The sequence below is a fragment of the Monodelphis domestica genome, chromosome 7 (genome assembly GCF_027887165.1).
Source record: "Monodelphis domestica isolate mMonDom1 chromosome 7, mMonDom1.pri, whole genome shotgun sequence".
In the NCBI taxonomy this organism is placed as follows: domain Eukaryota; kingdom Metazoa; phylum Chordata; class Mammalia; order Didelphimorphia; family Didelphidae; genus Monodelphis; species Monodelphis domestica.
In genome coordinates, this window is record NC_077233.1 from 61064050 (window position 1) to 61090399 (window position 26350).

The 26350-nt window shown below is 56.0% G+C and overlaps 1 protein-coding gene across 1 annotated transcript in view; it reads left to right on the plus strand.

The window, feature by feature from the left end:
• PLXNA1 (plexin A1) overlaps window positions 1-26350 on the plus strand; it is a 260073-nt gene that overhangs the window by 136848 nt on the left and 96875 nt on the right. Inside the window, 7 exon segments of the mRNA XM_056804732.1 lie at window positions 406-495; window positions 497-507; window positions 1236-1359; window positions 1455-1608; window positions 5453-5552; window positions 14034-14148; window positions 22213-22413. Coding sequence (XP_056660710.1) covers window positions 406-495; window positions 497-507; window positions 1236-1359; window positions 1455-1608; window positions 5453-5552; window positions 14034-14148; window positions 22213-22413 — 795 coding nt within the window.

Here is a 26350-nt window from a genome sequence, read left to right on the forward strand (position 1 = left end):
CCCTCTTCCACAGCCCGGGCCGACGGCCCTCGATTTACCGCTGATGAGGACCTTGGAGGGTGTCCGAGGAGACTCCCTCCTTTTATGGTAGTCCGTGAGGGCTCGTGAGGCGTGGGGGACGTCCTTGGGGTCACCCACCTCGTCGATGCCCTGAAGCGGGATTAGAACTCGGGTGTTGGTCGCCCAAGCCGACCCTTCCATCCGGCGAGCTGCCAGCTGCGTTATTGTTCTCGGAACAGGCCTCCCTTCTGGCTCCACGTCTGACTGCGGGCTTGGTTGGGCAGCCCCCCTCCTGTGCCCCCCGTGGTTTGGGGCTTTCCTGGTGGAGCGGCCATGGGGGCGGGTGGGGAGCAGCCAGGCCTCGGCCCCGAGCCTCGCCACGGAGCCTCCCGCCTCTCCTTGCAGTGACGCGGGTTTCCGGTAGAGAGCTGCGAGCAGTACTCGACGTGCGAGCTGTGCCTGGGCTCCCGGGATCCCCACTGCGGCTGGTGTGTCCCTTCACAACGTGTGAGTGTGGGGGAGGGCCGGGAGGGTGCAGCGATGGCGCCCTGCTGGGGCAGGCCTCATTCTGGAGGGGGTTCTTCCCGGGGCAGGACGGCTGCCCTCTCTCCCTGCTGGGCCTCGGCGGCCTTTGGGCCCAATATCTATTCCGCAGAGAGCCCCAAAGGAGGCCGAATGGGGGTCGGCGTGGGAGCCTGCTTCTCGGGGTGACTTGGGGGATTTGTAGAAGAGAAGGCGGGCTCGGGCTGTCTGTGGCTCCCCTCCCGGGCTCGCACGCTGTCCGCCAGGGAAGCGGGCGCCGTCCCAGCATGGGGCCTGGCCGGGCTTCATAGCTGGGACGCCGCTCTGGGCTCTCCCGCCGCGAGGCCAGGGCAGAGGGGAGGCCTGGGAGCGGAAGAGGGCCGCCCATGGGCCAGGGCCGGACGCTGCGGCCTTTGTTTGTTTATGGTTCTACGCATGTCTCTTGGCTCCTTTACCGAGCTGGATTAAAGCGAGCTCTCTGTCCATGGAGTCACAGAGTCAAACAAATGGAGGGAAGGACCCTGGTGTTGGCCTGAGAGACGGCTGCCCAAATGTCCTCGTCCTCCTCCGGGCAGGCCCCGGCCGCCCCCGGGCTCTGAAATGTCCCCGTGGGGAGTCTCTGCCGTCCGCCATGGGGAGGGGGAGCCCGGAGGCCCGCCTGCCCCCGTGTTCGCCCTGACACCGTCCCCTTCTTTTCCCTGCCGCCCTCCCAGCTGTTCCCGGAAAGACCGCTGCGAGCGCGCCGACGAGCCCCAGCGCTTCGCGTCCGACCTGCTCCAGTGCGTGCAGCTCACCGTGCGGCCCAAGAACATCTCGGTCACCATGTCTGAAGTCCCGGTATGTGCCACCGCGCGAGCCTGCCGCCACGCGGGGCCTCCACAGGCCTCGCCGCTTGCTAACGCGCCCCTCTCGTCCCTCCCTCCCCACCCCAGCTCGTCCTGCAGGCCTGGAACGTGCCCGACCTCTCGGCCGGCGTCAACTGCTCCTTCGAGGATTTCACCGAGTCGGAGAGCCGCATCGAGGACGGCAAGATCTACTGCCGCTCGCCCTCCTCCAAGGACGTGGTGCCCATCACGCGGGGCCAGGGTGAGTAGCTGAGCCCCCTGCAGCCCCCGGGTCGGAACCGCAGCCCGGGCCGGGCCTGCCTTCTTACCTGGGAACCGCAGCCCCGGGCCTGGCCTGCCTTCTTACCTCTGAACCTCAGCCCCCGGGCCGGGCCTGCCTTCTTACCTCTGAACCGCAGCCCCGGGCCTGGCCTGCCTTCTTACCTCTGAACCGCAGCCCAGGGCCCGGCCTGCCTTCTTACCTGGGAACCTCAGCCCGGGCCCGGCCTGCCTTCTTACCTCTGAACCTCAGCCCCCGGGCCGGGCCTGCCTTCTTACCTCTGAACCTCAGCCCCCGGGCCGGGCCTGCCTTCTTACCTCTGAACCTTAGCCCCCCTGGCCCGGCCTGCCTTCTTACCTCTGAACCTCAGCCCCCGGGCCGGGCCTGCCTTCTTACCTCTGAACCGCAGCCCCTGGCCCGGCCTGCCTTCTTACCTGGGAACCGCAGCCCCTAGTCCGGCCTGCCTTCTTACCTGGGAACCGCAGCCCCTAGTCCGGCCTGCCTTCTTACCTCTGAACCTCAGCCCCCGGGCCGGGCCTGCCTTCTTACCTCTGAACCTCAGCCCCCGGGCCGGGCCTGCCTTCTTATCTCTGAACCTCAGCCCCTGGCCCGGCCTGCCTTCTTACCTGGGAACCGCAGCCCCTAGTCCGGCCTGCCTTCTTACCTGGGAACCGCAGCCCCCTGGCCCGGCCTGCCTTCTTACCTGGGAACCGCAGCCCCCGGGGCCCGGCCTGCCTTCTTACCTGGGAACCGCAGCCCGGGGCTGGGCCTGCCTTCTTACCTCTGAACCTCAGCCCCCGGGCCGGGCCTGCCTTCTTACCTCTGAACCTCAGCCCCCGGGCCGGGCCTGCCTTCTTACCTCTGAACCTCAGCCCCTGGCCCGGCCTGCCTTCTTACCTGGGAACCGCAGCCCCTAGTCCGGCCTGCCTTCTTACCTGGGAACCGCAGCCCCCTGGCCCGGCCTGCCTTCTTACCTGGGAACCGCAGCCCCCCGGGGCCCGGCCTGCCTTCTTACCTGGGAACCGCAGCCCGGGGCTGGGCCTGCCTTCTTACCTCTGAACCTCAGCCCCCGGGCCGGGCCTGCCTTCTTACCTCTGAACCTCAGCCCCCGGGCCCGGCCTGCCTTCTTACCTCTGAACCTCAGCCCCTGGCCCGGCCTGCCTTCTTACCTGGGAACCGCAGCCCCCGGGGCCCGGCCTGCCTTCTTACCTGGGAACCGCAGCCCCCTGGCCCGGCCTGCCTTCTTACCTGGGAACCGCAGCCCCCGGGGCCCGGCCTGCCTTCTTACCTGGGAACCGCAGCCCGGGGCTGGGCCTGCCTTCTTACCTCTGAACCGCAGCCCCTGGCCCGACCTGCCTTCTTACCTGGGAACCGCAGCCCTCGGGGAGTCCTGGCAGCCCTCATGATGGGCTCCTTCATGTGCGCTGGGGCTGCAGGCTGGGCTTAGTGCTGCCATCGAAGGTAAATCTGAGAATGTCTGTCTCCTGGTCAGCCCAAGAAACATCCTGAAAAACCAGGGAGCGCAGAGGCTGCCACGCTGCCCTCTGACCTGCTTTCCTCCCCTCTCTGGGTCTTGGCCGGCTCCCCCAGGGCCATCTGCGCCTGGTCAGGCCTTTCCCCTCCCCCCCTCGGCCCCACTCCACTGGCTCCTTCATCAGGCCCCACATCCTGTGCCTGGGATATCGGCTGGGACTTCGGGCCGAGAGGGAGTGGCAGCCCCTGTAAATGGGCACGATGTGCCCGGGGGCCATGAGTCACTCCCAGGGAGGCCTCCGGGATCCTCGCCCCCCCCCCCCCCCAGCTCCTTCGGGCCGCCCAGGGCTTTCCTGGTGTTGGACAAAGTGTTTGTTTTCCTTTCAAATGGCGGCTCCCACAGGGAGCATCTGAACTCATGTTTACTGAGTTCCTTGGAAGACCCGGGGTCAGAGGATGCTGAGTGGGAGTGTCCGAGCCCTGGAGGAGGCGGGGGTCAGACCGGGCCAGAGCCCAAGCCGGCCTCTAGGGCCCTGCTCCATCCCGGCCTCTGCTAGGGAGACCGGAAAGGCACGAGGCTGTCTCTGGGTCCTGGAAGGATGGGCAGACCCGTGAGGGGGGGCGGCCTTACCGCACCAGGGACCATGGGAGGCTCAGCTCCTGCTTTCAGGCTGTGAGCCCGATAGGGAGTTCAAAGAGAGGGGAGATCACGGCGGGGGAGAGAAGTAATAACAAAAAAGAGCTGCCCTTCCTGTGAGTCAGTATGGCAGTGCAGACAGGGGCGAGGGTCCTCAGAGTTAGGAGAAGCGGGGGAGCTTCACAGCAGATGCCCATTGCCTAGGGATTCTCCCCCCACAGTCTCTGGGGCTGGGGACCCTCTGGGCTCGGGGATTCTCCCCCCACAGTCTCTGGGGCTGGGGACCCTCTGGGCTTGGGGATTCTCCCCCCACAGTCTCTGGGCCCGGGGACCCTCTGGGCTCGGGGATTCTCCCCCCACAGTCTCTGGGCCCGGGACCCTCTGGGTCTGGGGATTCTCCCCCCACAGTCTCTGGGGCTGGGGACCCTCTGGGCTCGGGGATTCTCCCCCCACAGTCTCTGGGGCTGGGGACCCTCTGGGCTCGGGGATTCTCCCCCCACAGTCTCTGGGGCCGGGGACCCTCTGGGCTCGGGGATTCTCCCCCCACAGTCTCTGGGCCCGGGACCCTCTGGGTCTGGGGATTCTCCCCCCACAGTCTCTGGGGCTGGGGACCCTCTGGGTCTGGGGATTCTCCCCCCACAGTCTCTGGGGCTGGGGACCCTCTGGGCTCGGGGATTCTCCCCCCACAGTCTCTGGGCCCGGGACCCTCTGGGTCTGGGGATTCTCCCCCCACAGTCTCTGGGGCTGGGGACCCTCTGGGTCTGGGGATTCTCCCCCCACAGTCTCTGGGCCCGGGACCCTCTGGGCTCGGGGATTCTCCCCCCACAGTCTCTGGGGCTGGGGACCCTCTGGGCTCGGGGATTCTACCCCACAGTCTCTGGGGCTGGGGACCCTCTGGGCTCGGGGATTCTACCCCACAGTCTCTGGGGCTGGGGACCCTCTGGGCCCGGGGATTCTCCCCCCACAGTCTCTGGGCCCGGGGACCCTCAGGGCTTGGGGATTCTACCCCACAGTCTCTGGGGCTGAGGACCCTCTCAGGCAGATGGGGGGATGCCCAGGGATGGCTCCCCAGAAGAATGTTTTTAAAGGCATAAAATCAAAGATGTAGGATTACAAAGGAAACCCATTATACCAGGACTCAGGAAAATATCTTTAAACAATTCTTCCCTACACCGATGAATTAAAAACAAATCTCCGTAGCTCCTTGGAGTTTAGTTTGTGAATGCTGGAGTGTCGGGATGAGCTCAGGCGGGCAGGCAGCAGCAGAGGCCTTCCTCGTGGGGAGGACCCCGGGGGGGCCTGTGCTGAGGCTCCAAGCCTGGCTTCCTGGAGAAGGTGGTGAAGAACGGGGATGAGGAGGCTGTGAGGCCAAGGGATGACATGCTTCTCTTCCTCTGCCCTCTCTGTGTTGCCATGAAAAGGGGTTGGGGCTGGGGCGGGAGGCCGCAACGACGTCCAGTGGATAAAGCCTCCGTTCTGGGCTCCCCGGGTCTCCAGTCTGCTCTCCCAGCTCCCAGGTCCGGTAGACAAGGCGCAGAGCCACTATTTATAGCAGTGGGTGAGGAGCCCAGAGCCCCGGGTTCTAGAGCTCCCTGTGGGATCGCAGACGGGTCGCTGGACCGCTCCGGGGCTGCCCCTCTAACCCAGGGTCTGGGGGACCGCAGGAGGCTCTCCTCCCCTCAGAGACTCACCCGTTTCCTCCCTGTTTCTCTGAAGGAGACAAGAGGGTGGTGAAGCTCTACCTCAAGTCCAAGGAGACGGGAAAGAAGTTTGCGGCCGTGGATTTTGTCTTTTACAACTGCAGCGTCCACCAGTCGTAAGTAGGGGCGGCCGCCGTGCTGGGGGGCTGCCTGGGGAGGGGGGCCTGCAGGGCCGGACACCAGGGGCCCCTGGAAGCCCAGCCGCGGGTCCCAGAGGCCCTGCTTTGTGGCACAGCGAAATCTCTGGGTTAACCAAGCACTTTGGAGCCTCAAGTTTTCTTATCTGTGTAATGAGGACGCTAAGAATGGACTGTGATGAATTGAAGCTGGGCGATCCTTTAAAAGAAAACTCCCCAAAGGAACGCTCTCCAGTCCTTCCCTCCTGACCTGAGACAATCTGGGATCATGAATCATTCCTAAGCAGGGCAGGCCCCCGGCAGGCCCTCCTCTTCCTGTGCATGATCTTCCTCGCAGAGCAGAGGCCCGGAGAGGGAGGCCCGGCTGGGAGGCTCCCTCAGTGCCAGACGCCTGGCAGCCCGGCTCGGGGATGGGGCCGGTGGGGGGGTCGCTTCCAGCTTTCTCTGGCTCTTTCTGTGCGGAGAAGTTGGTCCGAGGAATTTGAAGTGTGTCCCTCAGTTGTTTATTTCCCTAAAGCCTGGGCCCTGGAGGCCTCGTGCCTGTCCTGATCATTCTGTAGGATGGGGGAGTGAGGGGGTTACAAGGCCATCCTAGGATGGTGGGCTGGAAGGGGCCTTCGCCATCCCTGAGCCCTTATTTTTACAGAGGAGGGAAGGAGAGGTTTGAGGGACTTAATAATAAAAGTATTATGGCGTGCTTTAAGGTTTGTAATAAATAGTGTAGGTATGGGCTGTATTATCACCGTTTCATAGAGGAGGAAACTGAGGCACACAGAGGTAGCGTGACTTGCCCAGAGTCCCACCATGTCTGAGGCTAGATTTAAACTCAGGCCTTCCTCATATGACTTAGGTGAGGCTGCCACTGCCAGGAGGCGGCTGAGCTTGGGGCGCGGGCCAAGGACAGAGACCAATCGCAGTGCTTATTACTCATATAAGTCTTAGCCTCTCGAGCCTCAGTTTCCTCTCCTGTAAAAGGAAGGGGTGGTTTGGGTAATCTCAGGGTTCCTCTAGGCTCTCTATTGGGCAACATGCCCTTCGGGGAACCAGGCCTGAGCCAGGGAGGTTGGGATGAAGGCTGGGCCCTGGCAGAGCAGGGCGGAGAGGAGGGAGGGCCAACACTGACCACTTTGAAGGCCCGACCACAATGTGCAGACTTGCTCTTGCTCAGAGCCTTCCTCCGGGCCTTCTTCTAGCTCTTCCAGGGCATGCCTGTACCTGAGGAGGAGAACTGTTGTAAGACAGGTGGTTCCCCCAATCCCTTTCACCCCAGTCTGCTCCAGCCGCCCTGGCCTACTTTGTGGGAGCATCTGCCTGGCCTCGGGCCTACTTTGTGAAAGTACCCGCCTGGCTTCGGGCCTACTTTGTGGGAGCACCTGCCTGGCCTCTGGCCTACTTTGTGAAAGTACCCGCCTGGCCTCAGGCCTACTCTGTGGGAGCACCTGCCTGCTCTTGGGTGTGTTTGTAATTCAAAACACAAAAAGAATCCAATGACTTGGGGTTCCCCTCTGGGGAGATACGGAGCTAGACCCCTGAGCCCCCGTGATTCTGGGAAGGGACAGAGATTCTCTAGGTCAGAGTAGTGAGAGCGAATGGTTCCTGGCTTCGACCCAAGGGTGAAGTGAAGGCCTGATGTCAGCCTGAGTATAAAGGTCGGGCCTCCCACCCCAGGAAGCCGCATGTGGTTTCGGAAACCCTTTCCCCCACCTCTGCTTTCCTGTGAGGCATGGGGGGCCTCTGCACTTGGCCTGCAGTCAGGGGAAATAGGAGGTCAGGCTCCGTGTAGGTGGCTCCCCAGAAGCAGCTTCAGAGGCGCTGTGAGCCCCTCAGATTCCCCCACTCCTTTGCCTCCCAGTTTTTCAGGCAATCCAAAGGTCCCAGGCCTGAGCTTCCTCCTCTGCCCTCCCTGCCAGAGAGCCATCATCTCTACATCTCTGAATGGGGCCTTCTGGATTTCCAGCTCCTCCTGGAAGCCTTTCCTTCATCAGCCAGCCCTCAGGGGCTCTCGCTCTGAACACTGCTCCCACTCTTTGTGGGACATGGCTTATGTGACCAGTGAGCTCTGCCCAATGGATGTCTGTCTCCCTCCCTCCTCCCTTCCTTTCTTTCTTCCTCCCTTCCTCCCTCCCTCCCTCCTTCTTCCCTTCTTCTCCCTCCCTCCTTCCTCCCTTCTTCCCTCCCTCCCTTCCTCCCTCCCTTCTTCTCTCCCTCCCTCCCTCCCTTCCTCCCTTCCTTCCTCCCTCCCTTCCTTCCTCCCTTCCTCCCTTCCTCTCTCCCTCCCTTCCTCCCTTCCTTCCTCCCTCCCTCTCTCCCTTCCTCCCTCCCTTCCTCTCTCCCTTCCTTCCTGCCTTCCTTCCTCCTTTCCTCCTATCTTTGCCTGTAATTTCCTTCCTCTCTCTCTCTCCAGCCATCTCCCCTCTCTCCTCTTTTCCCTTTAAGCTCTTCTCCCTTCCCCTCCTTTCTCCTCCATGATCCCATGGCCATCTTCATCCTTTTCTAGCTAAATCAGCCTCACCTCACACCCTGGTATCCCCGGTCACTAGCTGAATGGCTTGGGACAAGACATGCCTCTTCTTTGGGACCATCACCGTGTCCGTAAAGTGGGGTGGGGCCAGGCAGTGTGTGTTGAGGGCCTGGCGGGGTATAGAAGGCTGGGTGAGGCGGGGATCTCGGTGGGCCCCCCGAGCTGCCTGATAATTGCTCCCTCCAGCCCAGTGGGCTGCCCACATGGCAGAATGGGTTTTCTCCCCCCGGTGTCTTTTCAGTAAACGTGCTCTTTCTGTAGTTTGCTCAGCTTGAAATGGAGCATTCGTACTCTTGGGGAGGCTCTGGGCAGAGGGAGCGCAGGCATCCCTTAAAGGCCGTCTCTACTGACCCGAGCCAGGCAGGAGTCTCACGGAGGGCCGGGGAGTCTTGGTTCCCAGCTAGACCCGGCCTCCGAATCCAAATTGCCGGCGCCAGAGACCGGTTGGTGCTCGCGCCCGGCCCCAGGAGGCTCTGTCCCAGCGAGTCCCGAGCGGCGTGTGCCAGAGGCCTCCCGCACTGTGAGCAGCCCAGCCTGGCCGGAAGCTGCTGTTGGAGGGGGGCAGCTGTGACCGCGCAGGGGACGGCCCAGGATGAGTCGGTGCTTGTCTTCCCGCATTTTAAGTCAACTCATTTAAAAACAACCCAAAGCGCTCAGAGCAGAACCCATCGCGTGCTGAGCAGCATCCCCTGGCGTGGGTGACATCCATTCTGGACCATGTTTACGAGGCGGGGATGGCGTGATGGCAGCCTGCCCCGACGGGAGCTCCCTTAGGCCCGGCCCGATGGGCTCCGTGTGGAATTGCACAGCCTGAGGGGTCTCCGCGGACCCCTCACGGGATGGTGACGGAGCCGAGGCGCAGAGCTTAGTGCTTGGATCTCGGTCACGGGGAGTGAGCGGCGGGGCCCGGGTTCAAGCTTAGGGCCTGTGCCTGGGTTCCTCCATCTTCCAGAATGATGACTCGGCTGCTCTCCCCTCTTCCCCGGGTCCAGGGCCTTGGTGGGATGGGGAAAGCCCCTTCATCCGGCCATTGTGGCAGGAGTGGGCCCGTGGAGTGCAAGGCAGGGGGCGCAGACAGTGTGGCCTGGGACACATCCCTTGGCCTCTCTGAAGGCGAGACCAGCCCACACCACCGCCGCTGATGCTGGACTGCCAGGGTGCTTCCGGGAGGAGTCCCACATGCAGGGGCAGTGAGGGGGCCCAGAATCAGGAAGACCTCAGATCCACCTTAGACACTGACCAGCTGTGTGACCCTGGGCCAGTCACTTAACCCCCATCTTCTGCCTTGGAACCAACAGTATCAATTCTAAGACAGAAGGGAAGGGTTTTTTGTTTGTTTTGTTTTTTAATTTGAGCCTCTTTTTATTTTTTTTAAATATTTATTTTTAAATATTTTCCCATGGTTACATTACTCATTTTCTCTCCAGAAGGGAAGGGTTTTAAAAATTATATTAAAATGCAAAAGGATACATATGTATGTAGATAATATTTTGATAATTTTCACTATAATTCATTTCCTTTGTCCTCCTATCTATTTTGTTTTACACACTGAAAAATGTTCGGTGAGGGGCTTCCCCAGGCTGCTGGAGGGGCCCCCCACTCTCAGAAAGACTACAAAGCCCTGCCTTCAAACGGAGAATGTATCTCCCAGATCATTTTTTCCCCATGAGACGGCCCTACCTCGTTGTTTATGCTGCCATGTTATCGTCAAATTAATCCATCAGCAAACATTTATTAAGTGCTCCTTCTGGATGGGCTCTGTCAAGAATCAGCCCACACTGATTAAGATTTATTAAGTACCTGCTGGACGTAGGCTTCCTGGGTGAGGGACTGAGGGGTAGAGTGAGGGGCCCGGGGTGGGCCTTCCCCATCCTTAAATGCCTCCGGTGGTCTCCACATCTCTGCCTGGCCCCGAGGCAGGGTGCACTTTCCTTCTTTTGCCTCTTCCATTGTCTTCTCTCCCCATCTCCTCCCACCTCCCTGCTCTGGCCTCTGTCATCAGACCCTGCCTCCCCCCTGGCCAGGCTTTGTGGCTCATAAAGATCTCTAACTGTATCCGATAAAGTCTGTAAGGAAGAATCACAGGGTTTGGGGACCTTCGCTCTGGGAAGGCCCCAGACCTAGCCTCAGCCTCTTACAAGTGAGGAAACCAAGGCCCATTAGGCCCATGAGTCTGGCCCATGCAGGGAGTCCCTGGCAGAGGTGACTGATGGATGGATAACTCCTGGGCTCCTACCTTGATGCCCACCTGCCACACTGGCAGAGAGGAGGAGGAGGGCAGCCGGAGGAGAAAGAGATGAGAACTGCGGTGGTCAGGGGGAGGGATTTGGGTGCCAGCATCATAGCATTTGGAGCTCAAAGGGACCTTTGAAAAAAAGGACTGAAATGGTTTTACATGACCTTCCTTTCCAAATAGATCCCTCTCTCCCCATCCCTAGAGAGCTGTCTCTTGCAACAAAGAATGAAAAGAAAGAGGAGCAAAAAGTTCCCTAAAACTAACCATCACATCGGTGGACCCTGAGAGCATGCCTAGTCATGCCTCTGGGTTTTATTTTATTTTTCCACTTTTTTTTTTAAAGAATAAATTTAATTTTGCATGAATTTATAATCTGACCCTCATTCTGCCTCCTCCCACTGGATGGATCACAACAAAAATCCTCCCTCAGAAATAAAACCTCCACAAGAGCCATGCCTAGTCCAGCGAACCAATTCCCCCACACCGGCCATGCCCGAAAAATCTATGTGTCCCTCTTCATATTAAGTTCATCACCCCTTTGACAGGAGGTGAGTCATGTTTTATCATCAGGCCTCTAGCCTCCTGGCTTATCACTGCATTGATCAGCCCTCTGAAGGCGCTCAAAGCTGTTTTTCTCTATAATGTTGTTGTCATTGTATAAATTGTTCCCCTAGTTCTGCATTAGTCCAAATAGGTTCTTCCAGTTTCATGTGAAATTGTCCTCTTTGTCATTTCTTATGGCCCAATAATATTCCATTACATTCACATACAGTAATTTGTTTAGCCATTTCCCACTAGAAAGAGACAGCCCCTTTGCTTCCAATTTTTGGTTACTACAAAAAGAGCCGCTATAAATATTTGTGTACATATAGGTTCTTTTCCTCTTTCTTTGATCTTCTTGGGGGTTGGAGGCCTAGTAATGATGTAGGTGAGTCGAAGGGGGTGCGTAATTGAGTAATTAAAAAATAATAAATTGAATAATGTCATGGGATAAAGTTCCAAATTGATTTCTAGAATGGCAGAACCAATTCACAGCTCCACTGACAATGTACCAGTGTGCCTTGTTTCCTGTAGTTCCTCCCTCTGTTTGTCATTTTCTTTTTTTGTCATCTTTGCCATTATGATTGATGGGAAATGTGGAACCTCAAAGTAAACCCCCTTATTTTAAAGATGTGCAAACTGAGTCTCTAAGAAGTCTGTCACAAGCGAAAGCCTCAAACCTATGTGCTCTGTCAAGAAAGCCAGTCCTCTTTAATAAACAGTAGTAGCTCCTAGCACTTAGAGAAAGCTTTAAGGTTTGCAAAATGTGTTATGTTATCTCATTGTAGCCTCCCAACAACCCTGGGAGGTAGGCGTTATTATTATCATCATCTCTATTTTACAGATGGGGAAACAAAGGCAGGCAGGGGTTAAGTGTTGTAAGAGTTTGGAGTCACATAGCAAGTAAGTGTATGAGGCTAGATTTGAGCTCAGGCCTTTCTTACTCCACTCTTCACTATCATCCCCTTGCCTTTCCCTTGTCACTTTTAGACCACCTAGAACAGAAAAAGAGACCCCAAAGAGGTATTTAATGGGCAGATATGTTGATCGAGTGACACACAGAGCTTTTGACTCGGGTTAGACCCCTTCCTCTAGATGGGCATGCCAGCCATTCTGTTTAGAATCTTCCAGTTCCCATCCTGGAGGAGATAATAGGACAGGTCCATGGTTCATGTGTGCCTTCCCTGAATATTCATATTAACACTGGAAATCCCCCCTGCCCGCCCCTTCTTGGCCCCATCGGCCCCAGGCAGCTCAGGGGGGCACATGGGGCTGCCAGGTGGGCGTCTGGCCCTCTGACCAGGACTCTGATGGGAGGCTGATGGAAAATAGGAGTTGAGTTTGGGGGGGAAGGGAGGATCAGCTTCCACATGGGCCATTGTTGGGGAAAGAAAGGCAGTCCAGTCCTTGCTGGTGGCCAGGCCGGGGCTCTGCTCTGGATCCTTTTGTGAATCCGCCTGGGGCTTCTGGGGAGGCCTGGCCTCTGACCCTGCCTCCAACAGGCCCTTGTTTTGACTCCCGTTGGCCTGAGCTGGTTTTTTCATTTCCACCCCCATCCCTTCTCCACAAGAGCATGTCAGAGCCCCCATCTCAGCCCACTTAGGAGGAGTGGAAAATCCTTCCATAATAATACCCGGGGACAGACGTATAGTTCTTTATGCTTAGAATTGGAGACTTTAGAGTTGGAAGGGAGCCCACCTCCGAGATTATTAGAATAGAGAACACAGAATATACCAGACTGGAAAAGACCTGGGAGCTTACAGGGCAGTTTACAGAGAAAGTACCCCGGAACACCGCGTGTTAACTCTCTTAAAAATGGTCAGTTCCTTTCACCTTCATTTCCAGATCCATCCCTCTTGTCACTAAGGATAAAAACAAAGGGGAAAGCAGCTTCACAGAGAGAAGGAGAGAGACAGAGAGAAGGAGAGAGGTAGAGACACAGAGACACAGAGAGAAGGAGAGACAGACAGAGAGAGGCAGTGAGAGAGGAGAGAGGGAGCACACTGGTGCCAGTCTTCGTAAGGGCCCCGCACCGTCCTTAGAAGGACACAGCATTCAGTTTCCCTTGTAGTTCTTTCCAGTGACGTCAGTGCAGGCATTGCGTATGTTGCGTTTTCCTGGCTTTCCTTCCCTTTGCATCCGTTCATGGAACTCTTCTCCTCTTTTTCTGGAAAGCATGGCAATTGCCACATGGACTTTTAGTGTGGAATGTTGAACATGGGATTTGAATTTTTAAAATTGTCCTCTTTATTTTCCATGTGAAGAAAGTAGCGTTGTGTGACAGTGGGAGAACCCTGACTCTGGGATGGGAGGCCTTGGCTCACTTGTCACTTCTGGGATGAACTCCCTGGTTAATTGGACAGAGAAGGGCCTCTCCACGGCCTCATTTCCCTCCTCTGTAAGGACACGCATTGGACTAGATGACCTCTGAGTCTGTGATCCTCTCCTCTCCTTTGGGGAATGAATGATTTGGCTATGGATTAGAACCCACTCCCTCCTGACTTTCACGTTTGTCCCCTCTCCCAAGGGGCTGGGAGGGGAAATTCCTGGGGTGGTCCCTTGGGGAAGTTGGGAACCTGGGTGAAATGTGAATGGAGCCATCCTCCCTGGATGCCCCAAACCTTCATCCCACCCCTCTCTGACCCTGCTGATCTCAGTGGGAAATCAAGGATTTTGAACCAGAAAAGTCCAAGAATATCATCTACTCCAGGGGGCAGCTGGGTCTCTCAGTGGATTGAGAGCCAGGCCTAGAGATGGGAGGTCCTAGGTTCAAATCTAGCCTCAGACACTTCCCAGATCCTGGGCAAGTCACTTGACCCCCATTGCCTAGAAGAATATCATCTCCTCCAGACCTCTCATTTTACAGAATAAGAAACTGAGGCCCAGAGAGGGTTTAATGACTCATGTGAAGTCCTACAGGGCAAACCAGGCAGAAGCAGGATTTGAATCAGGTCTTTGGGCTCCCACTCAAGTTTGCTCTTTGCTACGACTCCTGCTAAGGCAGGAGACGGAGATGAGGGCAAGGCCTGGGGTGACAGGGGAGAGGGCTATTTGGAGGTGTCTAGGCTGGGCTGGCAGGCCCGAGGGGGCAGGAGATGCTCTTGAGGCCGGAGCTGTCTGAGGAGCATTCATCCCACCAGCCTTCTCGCTTTTTCCTCCGCAGTTGCCTGTCCTGTGTGAATGGATCCTTCCCTTGTCACTGGTGCAAATACAGACACATCTGCACCCACAACGCTGCTGACTGCTCCTTCCAAGAAGGCCGGGTCAACGTGTCTGAGGTAAGGGCCACCTGCAGAAGCATCCTTCCCTCCTGTCTGTATTCCTCCCCCCTTCCCCTTCTTCCCTCCTTCTGTCCCTCTCGGTCTCTCTCAGAGATTTAGAGCTGGAAAGGACATTCAAGATCCATCCTCATTTAATAGGGGGGGAAACTCAGAGAAGGGGACATGACTTGCCCAAAGTCATCCATAGACGGGGGACTTGAACCCAAGCCTTCTGACTGCAGTTCCAGCCTTCTCCCTGCTGATGTCTCTGCCATGTATGGTGGGAGGAGGCATGGTTCCTGCCCACGAGGAAGGGGCCACCTGCTGCAGTTGAAGCAGGGCAGGATAGAATACTATCCTAGGTATGGGAGCTCGGGGGCAGGAGAGAGGCCTGTGGGCAGGAGAGCCTGCGCTGCCCTCTGGGAGGCTTGAAGCGTGGAGAATCACTAGGACTTGGGCAGGGCAAGGGGGGCCTTTCTAGCGGAAGGGAGTGATGGTGGGGAGGCGCTGTCCTTGGGACAGCACGCAAGGAAAGTGGCTGTTGGCATGGAGTGAGAAGTGCTGTTCGAAAGGTGCGTGGAATCCCGCAGGGGCTGGGGCTGTGCAATGCCACCTTGAGCAGTGGAGGGTTTTTCCTGTGGATTCTGGCCCTCTATCTGCACTCGTCACTCATCCCCTTACTCATTTTATTTACTTATTTTGAGGGGATTTAAAAGCCAATTTTATTTTCATTTCTGAAGTTTTATTCCTTATAGCCTAGACTCAGGCTAGTTTCTGTACAAAGAAATCCAGTGACTTGGGATCTGGAGGTGTAGACTGGCTCTGTGTCTCTGCCTTCGGTTTTCTTGGTCAGATTCCACAGCCTTTTCCAACCAACATGTCCTCGCCTGTCCATAGAAGGCTCTGAAACGGACCCAAGGAGCCCCGAGCTTGAACTTCGGATCAACTTGGGCATTCTGTGTTCTGGGAGTGCTTCTGGGCTTCACGTTCTGTGCGCTGACATTCTGTGCCTTGAGATCCCCTTCACATCTAGCCTTCTGTGTTTTCATGTTCTATACTCTTAACATTTTTTTTCCAGCACAAACATTCTGTGAAAGATTTGGAGAACAATAGACTTTCATTGTATCCTGCCTTCCCATTTCACTGCCGGGGAAGGCTCCCCCACTTCTCCTCCCATGTGATTGAGCATTATTGGCCCTCACCCTTCCCCTGGCTGCATCTGAAACTCTGACCGAGAGATGTCTACCCTCTCTCCTTCCTCCTTCTCTGTCTTCATTTCCTTCTACCATCTCTCTGTCTCCCCCTTCTCTTTATCTCTTTCTGTCTCCCTCTCCCTCTCCTTCCTCCTTCTCTGTCTCTGTCTTCATTTCCTTCCCACCATCTCTCTGTCTCCCCCTTCTCTTTATCTCTCTCTGTCTCCCTCTCCCTCTCTCCTTCCTCCTTCTCTGTCTCTGTCTTCATTTCCTTCTACCATCTCTCTGTCTCCCCCCTTCTCTTTATCTCTTTCTGTCTCCCTCTCCCTCTCCTTCCTCCTTCTCTGTCTCTGTCTTCATTTCCTTCCCACCATCTCTCTGTCTCCCCCTTCTCTTTATCTCTCTCTGTCTCCCTCTCCCTCTCTCCTTCCTCCTTCTCTGTCTCTGTCTTCATTTCCTTCCCACCATCTCTCTGTCTCCCCCTTCTCTTTATCTCTCTCTGTCTCCCTCTCCCTCTCTCCTTCCTCCTTCTCTGTCTCTGTCTTCATTTCCTTCTACCATCTCTCTGTCTCCCCCCTTCTCTTTATCTCTCTCTGTCTCCCTCTCCCTCTCTCCTTCCTCCTTCTCTGTCTCTGTCTTCATTTCCTTCTACCATCTCTCTGTCTCCCCCCTTCTCTTTATCTCTCTCTGTCTCCCTCTCCCTCTCTCCTTCCTCCTTCTCTGTCTCTGTCTTCATTTCCTTCCCACCATCTCTCTGTCTCCCCCCTTCTCTTTATCTCTTTGTGTCTCCCTCTCCCTCTCTCCTTCCTCCTTCTCTGTCTCTGTCTTCATTTCCTTCCCACCATCTCTCTGTCTCCCCCCTTCTCTTTATCTCTTTCTGTCTCCCTCTCCCTCTCCTTCCTCCTTCTCTGTCTCTGTCTTAATTTCCTTCCCACCATCTCTCTGTCTCCCCCTTCTCTTTATTGCTCTCTGTCTCCCTCTCCCTCTCTCCTTCCTTCTTCTCTGTCTCTGCCTTCATTTCCTTCCCACCATCTCTCTGTCTCCCCCCTTCTCTTTATCTCTCTCTGTCTCCCTCTCCCTCCCTCCCTTCCTCTGTCTCTGTCCATCTGTCTGTCTCTCTGTTTTTCTCTCCCTTTGTCTCTGTCTCTCTTTCCCTCTGTCTTTGTCTCTGTCTCTCTGTTTTTCTCTCCCTCTGTCACTGTCTGTCTGCTCTCTGCTGTCTGTCTCTCTCTCCTTCCCCTTCTCCCCTTCCTAATTTGAAAGTGTCTTGGAGGAGGCATTGATTCTGGTCTTGAGCCTCTTTTCTGCTTGGGGCTGGCTATCATTGTTGGGGAAATCTCTCATACCTCAAGCTCACACAGACCCCTTTCTTGCTCCCAAGTTGCTCTGGGAGCAGTTCTCCACTTTTCCTCCATTGTTTCCAGTTCTGTCCTCTGGGGCCGAGCAGAACAAGCCAGATCCTTCCCCCTTGGATGTCTGGATGACTGCCCTCAGCCTTCCCCCTGCTGGGTGGGCTGGAGCCCAGGTGGAGTCCGTCCCTGAGAGTAGGTGGTGGCTGGGCCGACCCAGGCCTTCTAAGCGGGCCTCTTGAGAGGGCTGGCACTTTCCTCAGCCCTTTCTGTCCAGCCCCTCCCTGATGACCTCCGATGGGCGTCCCAGAGATGCTTGCCTAGGCGGGAGGCGAAGGAGCCAAGAATGGGGGCGCATCCCTCCTTGGGGGGATCCGAATTCCAGCTGCCCTCCTGAGGTGTTCTGTGCCAGGGGGCCCGGAGCTAGCACCTGTCCCTGTGGTGAGGCCGCCTCGTCCATCAGCTTTGTGCCTCAGCCAAAGAATCCTCAGAAGTTCTCTGGAACGCTGGCGGAAACTTCCCTGTGACATCGTCTCCGCTTTTGGAGGCCCTCCTTTGTCAGGGACCAGCTCCTCAGATCAAGAGCATCACCTTTTAGATTTGGGACGGGCCTTGGTGGTCGGCTAGCCTCTTATGCCCCCGTTTCAGAGAGCAGGAGCCTGAGGCCTGAAGAGGATAAGTGACTTGTCCAAGGTCACACAGCGAGCCAGCAGAAGGCCTAGAACTCGGCTCTCCCAAACAGCCACGTAGGGCCATCAGGCTGGGATTCCTCCCAACGTCCCTCCCTTGAGAAGCCGGCCATCAGTACGCCGGGCTCAGAGCCGAGGCCGAGCACGGTGCTCCGTCCTGGCTCAGTCGGCCGCCTGCTTTCTTTTGGGCCTGGGGAATGGGAGTGGAGGCTGGTTTCCATGGCTTCCTACGGGGCAAGGAAAACTCAGTTTGATTAACTGGCAAAGCGGCTTGTCTGTTCTTCAAGTAATTTGAAGTGCTGCTTTGTAATTGATAGTAATTAGGTAGTAATTATTTTGGTGCCTGGGCGAGGCATCGACTTTATTTATGTCTTGGTGGCTTTTCCTAGAATCCTAGCATGGTGCGGCTGGCAGGGGCTTCGGCGAGCGCCGTCCGAGCTGGAGGGGTTCTTGGAGGCCCCTCGGGAGAGAGACCGGCCCGAGTTGCCCAGACCTCGCCCGCCGCGTGTTTGTGCCGCTGCGGCTGCTCGGGCGCCTCCTCCAGGCAGGGCCTCCCGACCCCCATCCGGAGCCCCAGGCCTGGCTTCCTTCCTTCATTTTGGGGTGCCTCCTGCCTCCCTGCGTCCTCCCACGCTGTTTTCAGGACGGAGAAGGGAGACGAGCTGAGCGTTGCTCAGAGGCTCCAACGGGAGCTGCCGGCCCTTTGGGTGGCCTCTGTGGCGTGTTCATGGGAGGATGTGGAAGGGCAGGGAGAGGGAGGGCGCCCTCAGGGAGCTCAGAGGCCGGGCCTCCCGGGCATCCATGACCTGACTGAGCAGGGTGGGCCAGGAGCCTCCGGAGTCCCCATCCCCAAGCCCGTTGCTTGTCACTATGATGTCTTTTTAAATATTTCTTTTTATACTATTTTACGTTAAACACCCCTCTTCTGTGCTAATCAATACCAAGTATTAGTCCTAAAGCAGAAGAGTGGCAAGGGCTGAGCAAATTGGGTTTAAGGGACTTGCCCAAGGTCATACAGCGAGGCTGGATTTGAACCCAAGACCTCCCATCTCCAGGCCTGGCTCTTTGTCATCCTTATTTCTGGGTGGATCGATGGGCTGGGCCTCAGGCCTTGACGGGGGTTGGTGTCAGCAGGGCCCGGATGAGGCTCAGGATGGCTTTCGGGCCCCACGTTCGAGCTCCTTTTCTGGACACATCGGCCCACGCGGGGCAAGTCCTAAAGGGGGAGCCTAACCCAAGAGGCGTCCTTGGGTCATTTCCCTGTGGCCAGAGGCTTGGTCACCGTGGCAGGGGGAGGGGGCTGGCAGCCCAGGCCTGGGGGACTTTGGCTGATTCTAGCACTCCAGCCAGGCCTGAGGACAGGCTCCGGGGCAGACCTGGTTTGGGAGCCCTTCAGCTTGTGGCGGGTGTGCTGCCTTTCCCGGGCGGGGTGTGGGGGGGCGGGGGGGCAGCGTCTCCATGGCCAGCACCAGGTGTTTCCTGTTTTGAAGGGGGCCACGGGGCAGCGTGGGACGCCCAGGCCAAGAGGGATGTGTGCGGAATGCAGGCCAGGAAGCGGAGATCCCCGTGGCCCGGAGGCCAGAGAAAGAAGCTGGAGGCTGGGGAGTCCGGGAGGTCAGAGGGAGGCCGTGTGGGTGTGTGCACAATGACCGTCTGTTCTGGCTGAGAGTGACCGCGCAGCCTCCCCACGCGCAGGGGAGCGCGCTGCTCTGAGGCTGGAATCGCCACTGGCCGTGCAGGGAGAGCCGAAGCTGGCTTGGCCTCCCCACCTAGCATGCAGAAGGGGGGCTTGGGAGCAAAGGCGCCGTCTGAGCTGGATGGGAGCTTGGGATGCACGTCGTCTCAGGCAGCATTTAGCGAGTGCCTGCTCTGTACGAGGACAGACTCCTGGGACTCTGTGGAGGCCACAACCCTTTGACCCTTAACAACAGTTTCCCTGGACTCGGATGCCTGAAACGGCCAGAGAACAGCCCAGGCAGACTCCAGCCGGGCGCCACATTGGGCCTGTCTCTGGCAGGAGGGGAGCTCTGGGAGGCCTGCCGTGGTCAGGGAGGCTTCGTGGAATGGAAGAGCGAGAGCGTTTACAGAGCCCCTGCCCTGTGCCGGGCCCTGGGCTAGGCCCTGCCCGATACCCTTTGAGGTAGGGCCTACTGTTATCCTCATTAAAAATATACCTTTAAAATGTATTCTTACTGTCATGGAAAACACACTTCCATCTATTGTTTACATAACCCAAACCCCCAAATAAGAGAATTATCCCCATTTTACAGATGTGCAAACTGAGGCAAACTGGTTTAATCGCCGAGACTGGATTTGAACTCAGATCTTCCCGATACCAGGCCCAGAGCTCTATCTACGTTACCCTCTAGCAGCCTAAGAGTGGAATGAGTCTGCCCCCCCCCCCAGTTTCTGATAATTTCCTTTATTTCCTATTCAGTTGTTACATAATCTCCTGTTATGTTTTTACACCCACCAGTTGATTTCCCTCTTTTTTTTACAGTTTATTTATTTTCCTAAACCCACACCTTCTGCCTGGGGATCAGCACCATATCTGAGTAGTCGCTAGCCCATTCTCCTCCATCGCCTGGCCCAGGGGCTGTCGCGGATGTGAGGAGGAGCCCTGCTTCTTTGGCCTCTGGGGCCTCTTCTCCCCCAGGGACCCGACTTTGCTGAGGGTCTGCCCTGGGTTTTCCCTTCCCGCTCCAATTGTGTTCTTGGCAGGCCAGCCTAGAAGGGGGCGGCTCCTCCTCTGGGAGGGGATTTCTGGGCTCCCCGAGCTCGAGCTCATCTCCAGGAGCGGAGCACGCCTAGATTCTTTCTTTGGTAGAATTGGAGGCGCCTGGGGAGCACCCCCAGAAACCTAGGCCCACAGGGGGGCTCTCTGAGGAGTCCTCGAACGGCTCCACCAGCCCCTCCCGGTACACGAGGCTTTCCTGATCGGGCCTAGCCCTGCCTGAGAGGACTAGGCCCGAGGCCTCTGCTCCGGGCAGGGGGGACTCCAGCGCCGGAGGCACCGAGAACACCCTGTGGGCCTGGCGAGGACCCGTCCCCCGGCCTGAGCCGCCACGCTTCTCCGAGCCTCGGCTCCTGCCGTGGGCTCTGGTTCTGAGCCCATGGAGGCCTCCCGGGAAGAGGCTGACTCAGAGAGACTCAATTAGAGGCAGGCTAAGAATAATAACAATTATCACGGGCCACCCTTTATTTAGCGCTTCACAAATATTATTTGCTCCTCCCCACATCCCTGGGAGGAAGGGGCTCTCTTCTGCTCGTTTTAGAGGAGGGGATGAAGCGGAGAGAGATGAAGTGACTTGCCTTGGGTCGCATAGACTGTAACTATCTGAAATGGGATTTGAACTCGGGTCTCCTTGGCTCCACCTGCCTGCCTCATTTGAGTCTCCTCTGGGCCAGGGCCAGGGCAGGCTGCGTGGGGAGCGCTTGGAGGGAGGCCGACGGCCAGGGCAGCCCTTCCTGCTGAGGGATGGGCCCCAGAGTCCCGAGGGGAGGCCAGACGGCCTTAGGAGGCAGCCCACCCCATCGAAGATCACTCTGGAGAGGACAGTCCTAGCCATCGATGAATAGTGCGGCTCAGGCAAAAATGGGCCGGAAAGGGGGCTGATGGCCGTTCTGCTGCCGGGCACGCCGGGGCCGGCGGTGGGGCAGGAGGCTTTCTAGAAGAGCGGGCACCCGGGCAGAACCGGGGAGGGCCTTGAGGGGACTGCAGATGGGCAGCCCGAGGGCAGGACACGAGATAAGGAGTGCCGGTGCCCGGAGACCCAGCCTGTGAGCTGGGGGACTTAGAAAGCGCCTCGCAGAGCCAGGACACGCCGAGATTCTGCAGGCCAGAGTGGGAAGGGCCAGCCCTGAGGCCGAGGAGCCGCCTGCCCGAGCGCCCCTCCCCTGGTGGCCAGAAAAGTAAACTTGTCTCGGGTCTCTGTGCAGTCAGGGGAGACCGGGAGAGCCGCGACAGAGACGCCGTCCCCCGGGAGCCCCAGGATTGGGGTTCCTGGATCGCCTGCTTTCAAAACAGGTTATTAATTCTCTCTATTTAAAGCGAGTGGCTCTCGGGGAGCCCGGCTCCCGTGGCCTGGTATTCCCCTGCCTCCCCTGGCACTGCAAGCAGGCAGAGGGGATTGCATCAGGCTCCTGTTGCCGAAGGGGCTGGCCCCAGGGGCCCGGAGCTGTTTTTCTGCCTGACTCTGGGCTATTTCTGGGTTCTCCCTCCCTCCCTGGCCTTCTCTTGGAAGCAGCTTCTCCTTTCCCACTCTTCTTCCCCGGGGGCGGGGGGGGGGTGGTCAGAGCCCGTCCACACAGTCCCAGGCCAGCCTTTGCACCTCCAGCATTGGCCGGTCCTCCCTCTCTTCCCTGAAACCGATCCGAAACTGACCTTTCTCCTTCCTGTCTTAGAATCAGTACTGTGTGTTGATTCCAAGATTGAAGAGTGGTAGAGGCCAGGACATGGGCGTTATGTGACTTGACTAGGGTCATCACACAGCTGGGAACTGCCTGAGATCAGATTTGAACCCAGAACCTTGGGGTCCCTTCTAAAGCCTGGTATCTGGGTCCTTAGATTCTAGCTGTGTGAGAGTGGGGGCCCTCTGCATGCCATGTAAGCACTGTGTGCCTCCATTTCCTCTCATGTAAGTAAGGAGGTCAGACTGGAGAGTCATCCTGTCCAGCTCTTTGCTTAGATCCCTGTGTAGTCTTTGGATCATGTAAGCACTGTGTGCCTCAGTTTCCCCATGTGCAAAGTCCAAGGTGGCACCTAGCAGCCTCCATGCCCCTCGCTCCTCCGGGGGTGATACTGGGACCCTGGGCACCACTCACTGATCCCCTTCTTCTTGGCCCCTCCAGGACTGCCCGCAGATCCTGCCATCCACCCAGATCTACGTCCCAGTGGGAGTGGTGAAGCCCATCACACTAACCGCCAAGAACCTTCCCCAGCCTCAGTCTGGCCAACGCAACTACGAGTGCATCTTCCATATCCCAGGCAACCCGGCCCGAGTGACTGCCCTGCGCTTCAACAGCACCAGCATCCAGTGTCAGAACACTTCGGTGAGTGCCTGCCCCTGTGCCCAGCTCAGCCGGGGCCCAATGGGATGGTGCCAGGAGAGCCTGGGACCGAGAGCCAGGAGATTTGAGTTCTAATCCTGGCTGTGTCCCTAACAAGCTAGGTGTCCTTGGGGCCGTGGCGCACCCTCCCAGGGCCCTCATGTACCAAGTCTTCTGGGTCCTCATCAGAGGGCAATGCCAGCTGAACCTCCCTGGCCCAGGGAGTAGAGTGGCACCCAGCTGGGCTCTGGTGGGTGGTCATGAGGAAATGAACTTCTTCATGTCTTACCAGCTTCACAACAACTCAGCACCACGGCTCCCTCATTTTTAGATGAACAGGCTGAGGCTCAGAAGTAGTAAGGAACTAGTCCAGCTGCTCAGTCTCTGAGGCAAAATTTGAACTTCAGGCCTATCGGAGTCCTACATGCTCCCTCTACACCCTCTTTTCCCCCTTGCCCTGGAGTATTCTTCGGCCCTCCTGCCTCAGAGATGCTCCTGCCCTCTCTATCCCAAGGATGCTCATTCATCCTAAAATCAGAGCCGCAGAAGCAGCTCTCCCACATGGCCCCTTTGAGGTCTGAGGGTGACTGGTCAGTGCGGAGGCTGTCCTTCCTCTGATCTGGCCTCCCCTTCCTTGGGGAGGACATGCAGAGCCCTGCAGCCCCTGTGGGTCATGACTCAAAGTTAGCAAGTTAGAGGTGGAGCTAAGTCCAAGGCCCCTGGTCATTTTGCTTTTGGGTATATGCTTTGAGAAAACAAAGACTGTTTTGGGACAGTGCAAGAGGGGAAGGAAAAAATGGAAAGGTTTTGTGAAAAAAAGAGATTTCTTCTTGAGGATTGGAGTGGTTTTCTAAAACATTACATTAAAAAAAAAACTTATGTTGGTGTTTGGAGGGACAAGAAGCCTTTCCTCCTCAGAAGAACTGCCAGATTTCCCTATAACCTTCCATCTTTAAGTATGCCACATATGATCATTTTACCTTTTAACTATGAAAAGCATATATTTAAATTTTTATTAACCAGAGGGGTGATTTTGAATCCAAAAAGACATTAAGAGCATACGAGGTACATTCCACTTTCTCCCCCATTCAGGTCCTTCCCTCCCTCCCTTTGTCCTACCAGGCCTCCCAGCTTTAAAATTTCTGTGCATCTGCAATGTGGGTCTCCTTTGTGTCCTGCCGTGTGGGTGGTGGGTGCGTCTGTGTGTGCTTTATTTGTGTTTGCAAAGTGTGCTGTGTTGGTGGTTTATGAATGCCCAGGCCCTCAGCCAGAGGACCACATGCTCTTTGGTGGATGGCCATTTTACTGGGTGACAAGCCTTGTGAGGCCCCTTGAGGCACATGCCCAGGTCAGTTCCAGGACCCTCTGGGTTGCCCCCAAGGTTCTAGGTGTGACTCTTCTAGGTCTGGGCTTCATGGTCTGAGTCAGCTCTCGGCCTGTGAACAGCTTGAGGATGACCAGATGATGGGGGCACTGGGAGACCATGATGTGGGAGCAGCACTTGAAGGGCCTCAGGATGCTGACTGCTCATGGGTGGACTCAGAGGGACAAGAGGGGTGTTTCCAAGCATTTAAGGAGCTGTTCTGGGGAAGGAGGAGTTACTGTTCTGTTTAATCTGAGGATGAGTGCCCCTGGGTGACTTCTGTGGCTTAGAGGTTTTGCCTCAAGATGTAGTTAGTGAGTTTCTCCTGAATTCTTCCAGCAGAGGCCCAGTCACTGATTGTCACAAACGTTTGAGAGAAGATTCTTACTCAGGAAAGGATGGGTTTAGATGAACTTGGTAATTCTTTCCCACTCTGATTCATTATTCTAATTTCCAGTAAGCTTTGAGAGCCAAGCCAGCAGTCTCTCAGAGGGCGAGGGTCCTCTGCCCAAGTGTGATGGTTCAGTCAAATAATGGAGTGAGAGACACTATATGCTCAATCCTACATGCTAGGCATCACACAGTGTTCTGCCATGGCTCAGAGGTTGGTTTATTTTATAGGTTCAGTGAATACATGCTTTTCTGGCACACAGTCAATTTTCTACATATATATTTCCATAGAACTTAACAACAGAAGTGTAACCTAAGGAAATAATCAATGAAACATTGTTGCTATAGATGAATGACATGAACATGGTGATCTGTAGATTAATTCTCCCTGACTTAAGGAGAACCATTGTTACTTTTGGTCAGCTTTCATAATCAATCACAATTACTTAGGAGATGGATAACAAAACATTTCATATCCAAGTACAGGGTTAGAAGGTAATTTGAGACAGACCAGATTTGGAGTTTTCCTCAATTTACAAGTTCTATTTTTCTTGTGTTACTTTAAAGCACCTGGCAATGTTTCCTGGTTTCTGTCTGTAGTGGAGTGTGTCTTGAAGGTGATTGATGTTCTTAGCTTGCATGGGTTGTAATGGGAGTGAATGTAACTCTGTGGAGAGGGAGAAAAGAGGGGGATAATGGGTAATCATCTTTAGGTTTTAATTCTATGAATGTAATTTTTTAGGGTAATAATCTGGGGGCATTAAGGTGGGATATATATTTATTCTATAAGTCTTTGCTCTTATATCATTTCTTTTGTATCGGAGAGAGAGCAATAATCATCCATTAGTGAGGAAAGTTAAGAATAGAGAAGTCACAGAAGGGGATTAGTGGGGGTCTCATTTTCTGGGGGCTGCCTTGCAGCCTCCATTTCCCCAGATTGTGACTGTCAGACAGCAGGGGTTATGGCTTCCCACAAGCAAGCTCATAATGGATTGGAATGGGAGGTAGCCTCCATCCAGGACTCGGGAGACCTGGGTTCAAATCCTAGTTGAAGCTTTCTGATTGGGTTCAGATGAGCCCCATGGGAGGTTCTCCAGTGGTTAGAAATCTAAGTGCCAACACAAATCATAGGTCAAGACAAGCTTTGGGTCAGACTCTAGGCCAGCGGGGCTCCAGTCCAAAGACCCACCATCTTCCTTTGGTGGCCAACTATGTGTGTGGCAGGCCTTTGGTTCTCCTGGAGGCATATGCTTAGGCCAGCCCCAGGGATCTTCCCAGGTGCCTGAGGATCAAGATATCCTGAGCTTCCCATTCCATGTTAACACCAAGACTGGAGACCGAGGACTTGAAGCCTCATGGCAAGGTTAGGTAGGAAGGCTGGACTTAGGACTGACCAGGGGCTCAACACTCACCCAGGTCATGCTGGTCCAGGCAGGAAGGCTAGAGCATGGAACAAGACAAAGAGGGCAGATCTTGATTTCCTGGTCTTAAGGAAAGAGAAGAGAGACCGAGACAAATCTCCACCAGAATTACCAATAAGAGCAAGGTGGGGGGGGGGGGGCGGTCTCTTTTTCCACCCAGCCTTTCTCCTCTCCCTCCTGTGCTTACATGGATGCTTGTACAACTGGTCATAAAATGCATGAGTCATGGAGCCAGAAGGACCTTAGGGACCATCAAATCCAGCCCCTTCATTCTGCAAAGGAGAAACAGGGGGCCCAGCGGTCAGAGCATCTTTCATTAAGGGACCTCAGAGGCCATCAAGACTGATCCTCCTCAATTCAATGAGGAAACTGAGGCCCAGAGAGAATAAGTTACTCGTGCCCACCATCCCATGGGGAGTCAAATGGCAGAGAAGAACTTCCAACTGACAGCCTGTCTGAGTTTCTTTTCGTGGCTCTAAATTGGCTCTTCATGTAGAGCCATCCTGTTATCCTAGAGTGACCCACCTCTTTTCTTGGGGGCAAACGCAGACAAAAAGAATGGAATTACAGTCATTCGGAGGGGCAGTAACTTTATTTAAGAAATCTCTCTCAAACTCAAATAGAAGGGCCACTAATATGTACACAAGGATTCTGATAGGAATGCACCATGACTCAGTTTTAAAATGCAATATTATCTACATCTCATTACATCTTTATTCATTCATTCATTCATTTATTTATCTAGCCGTTCGTTTATTTATTTACT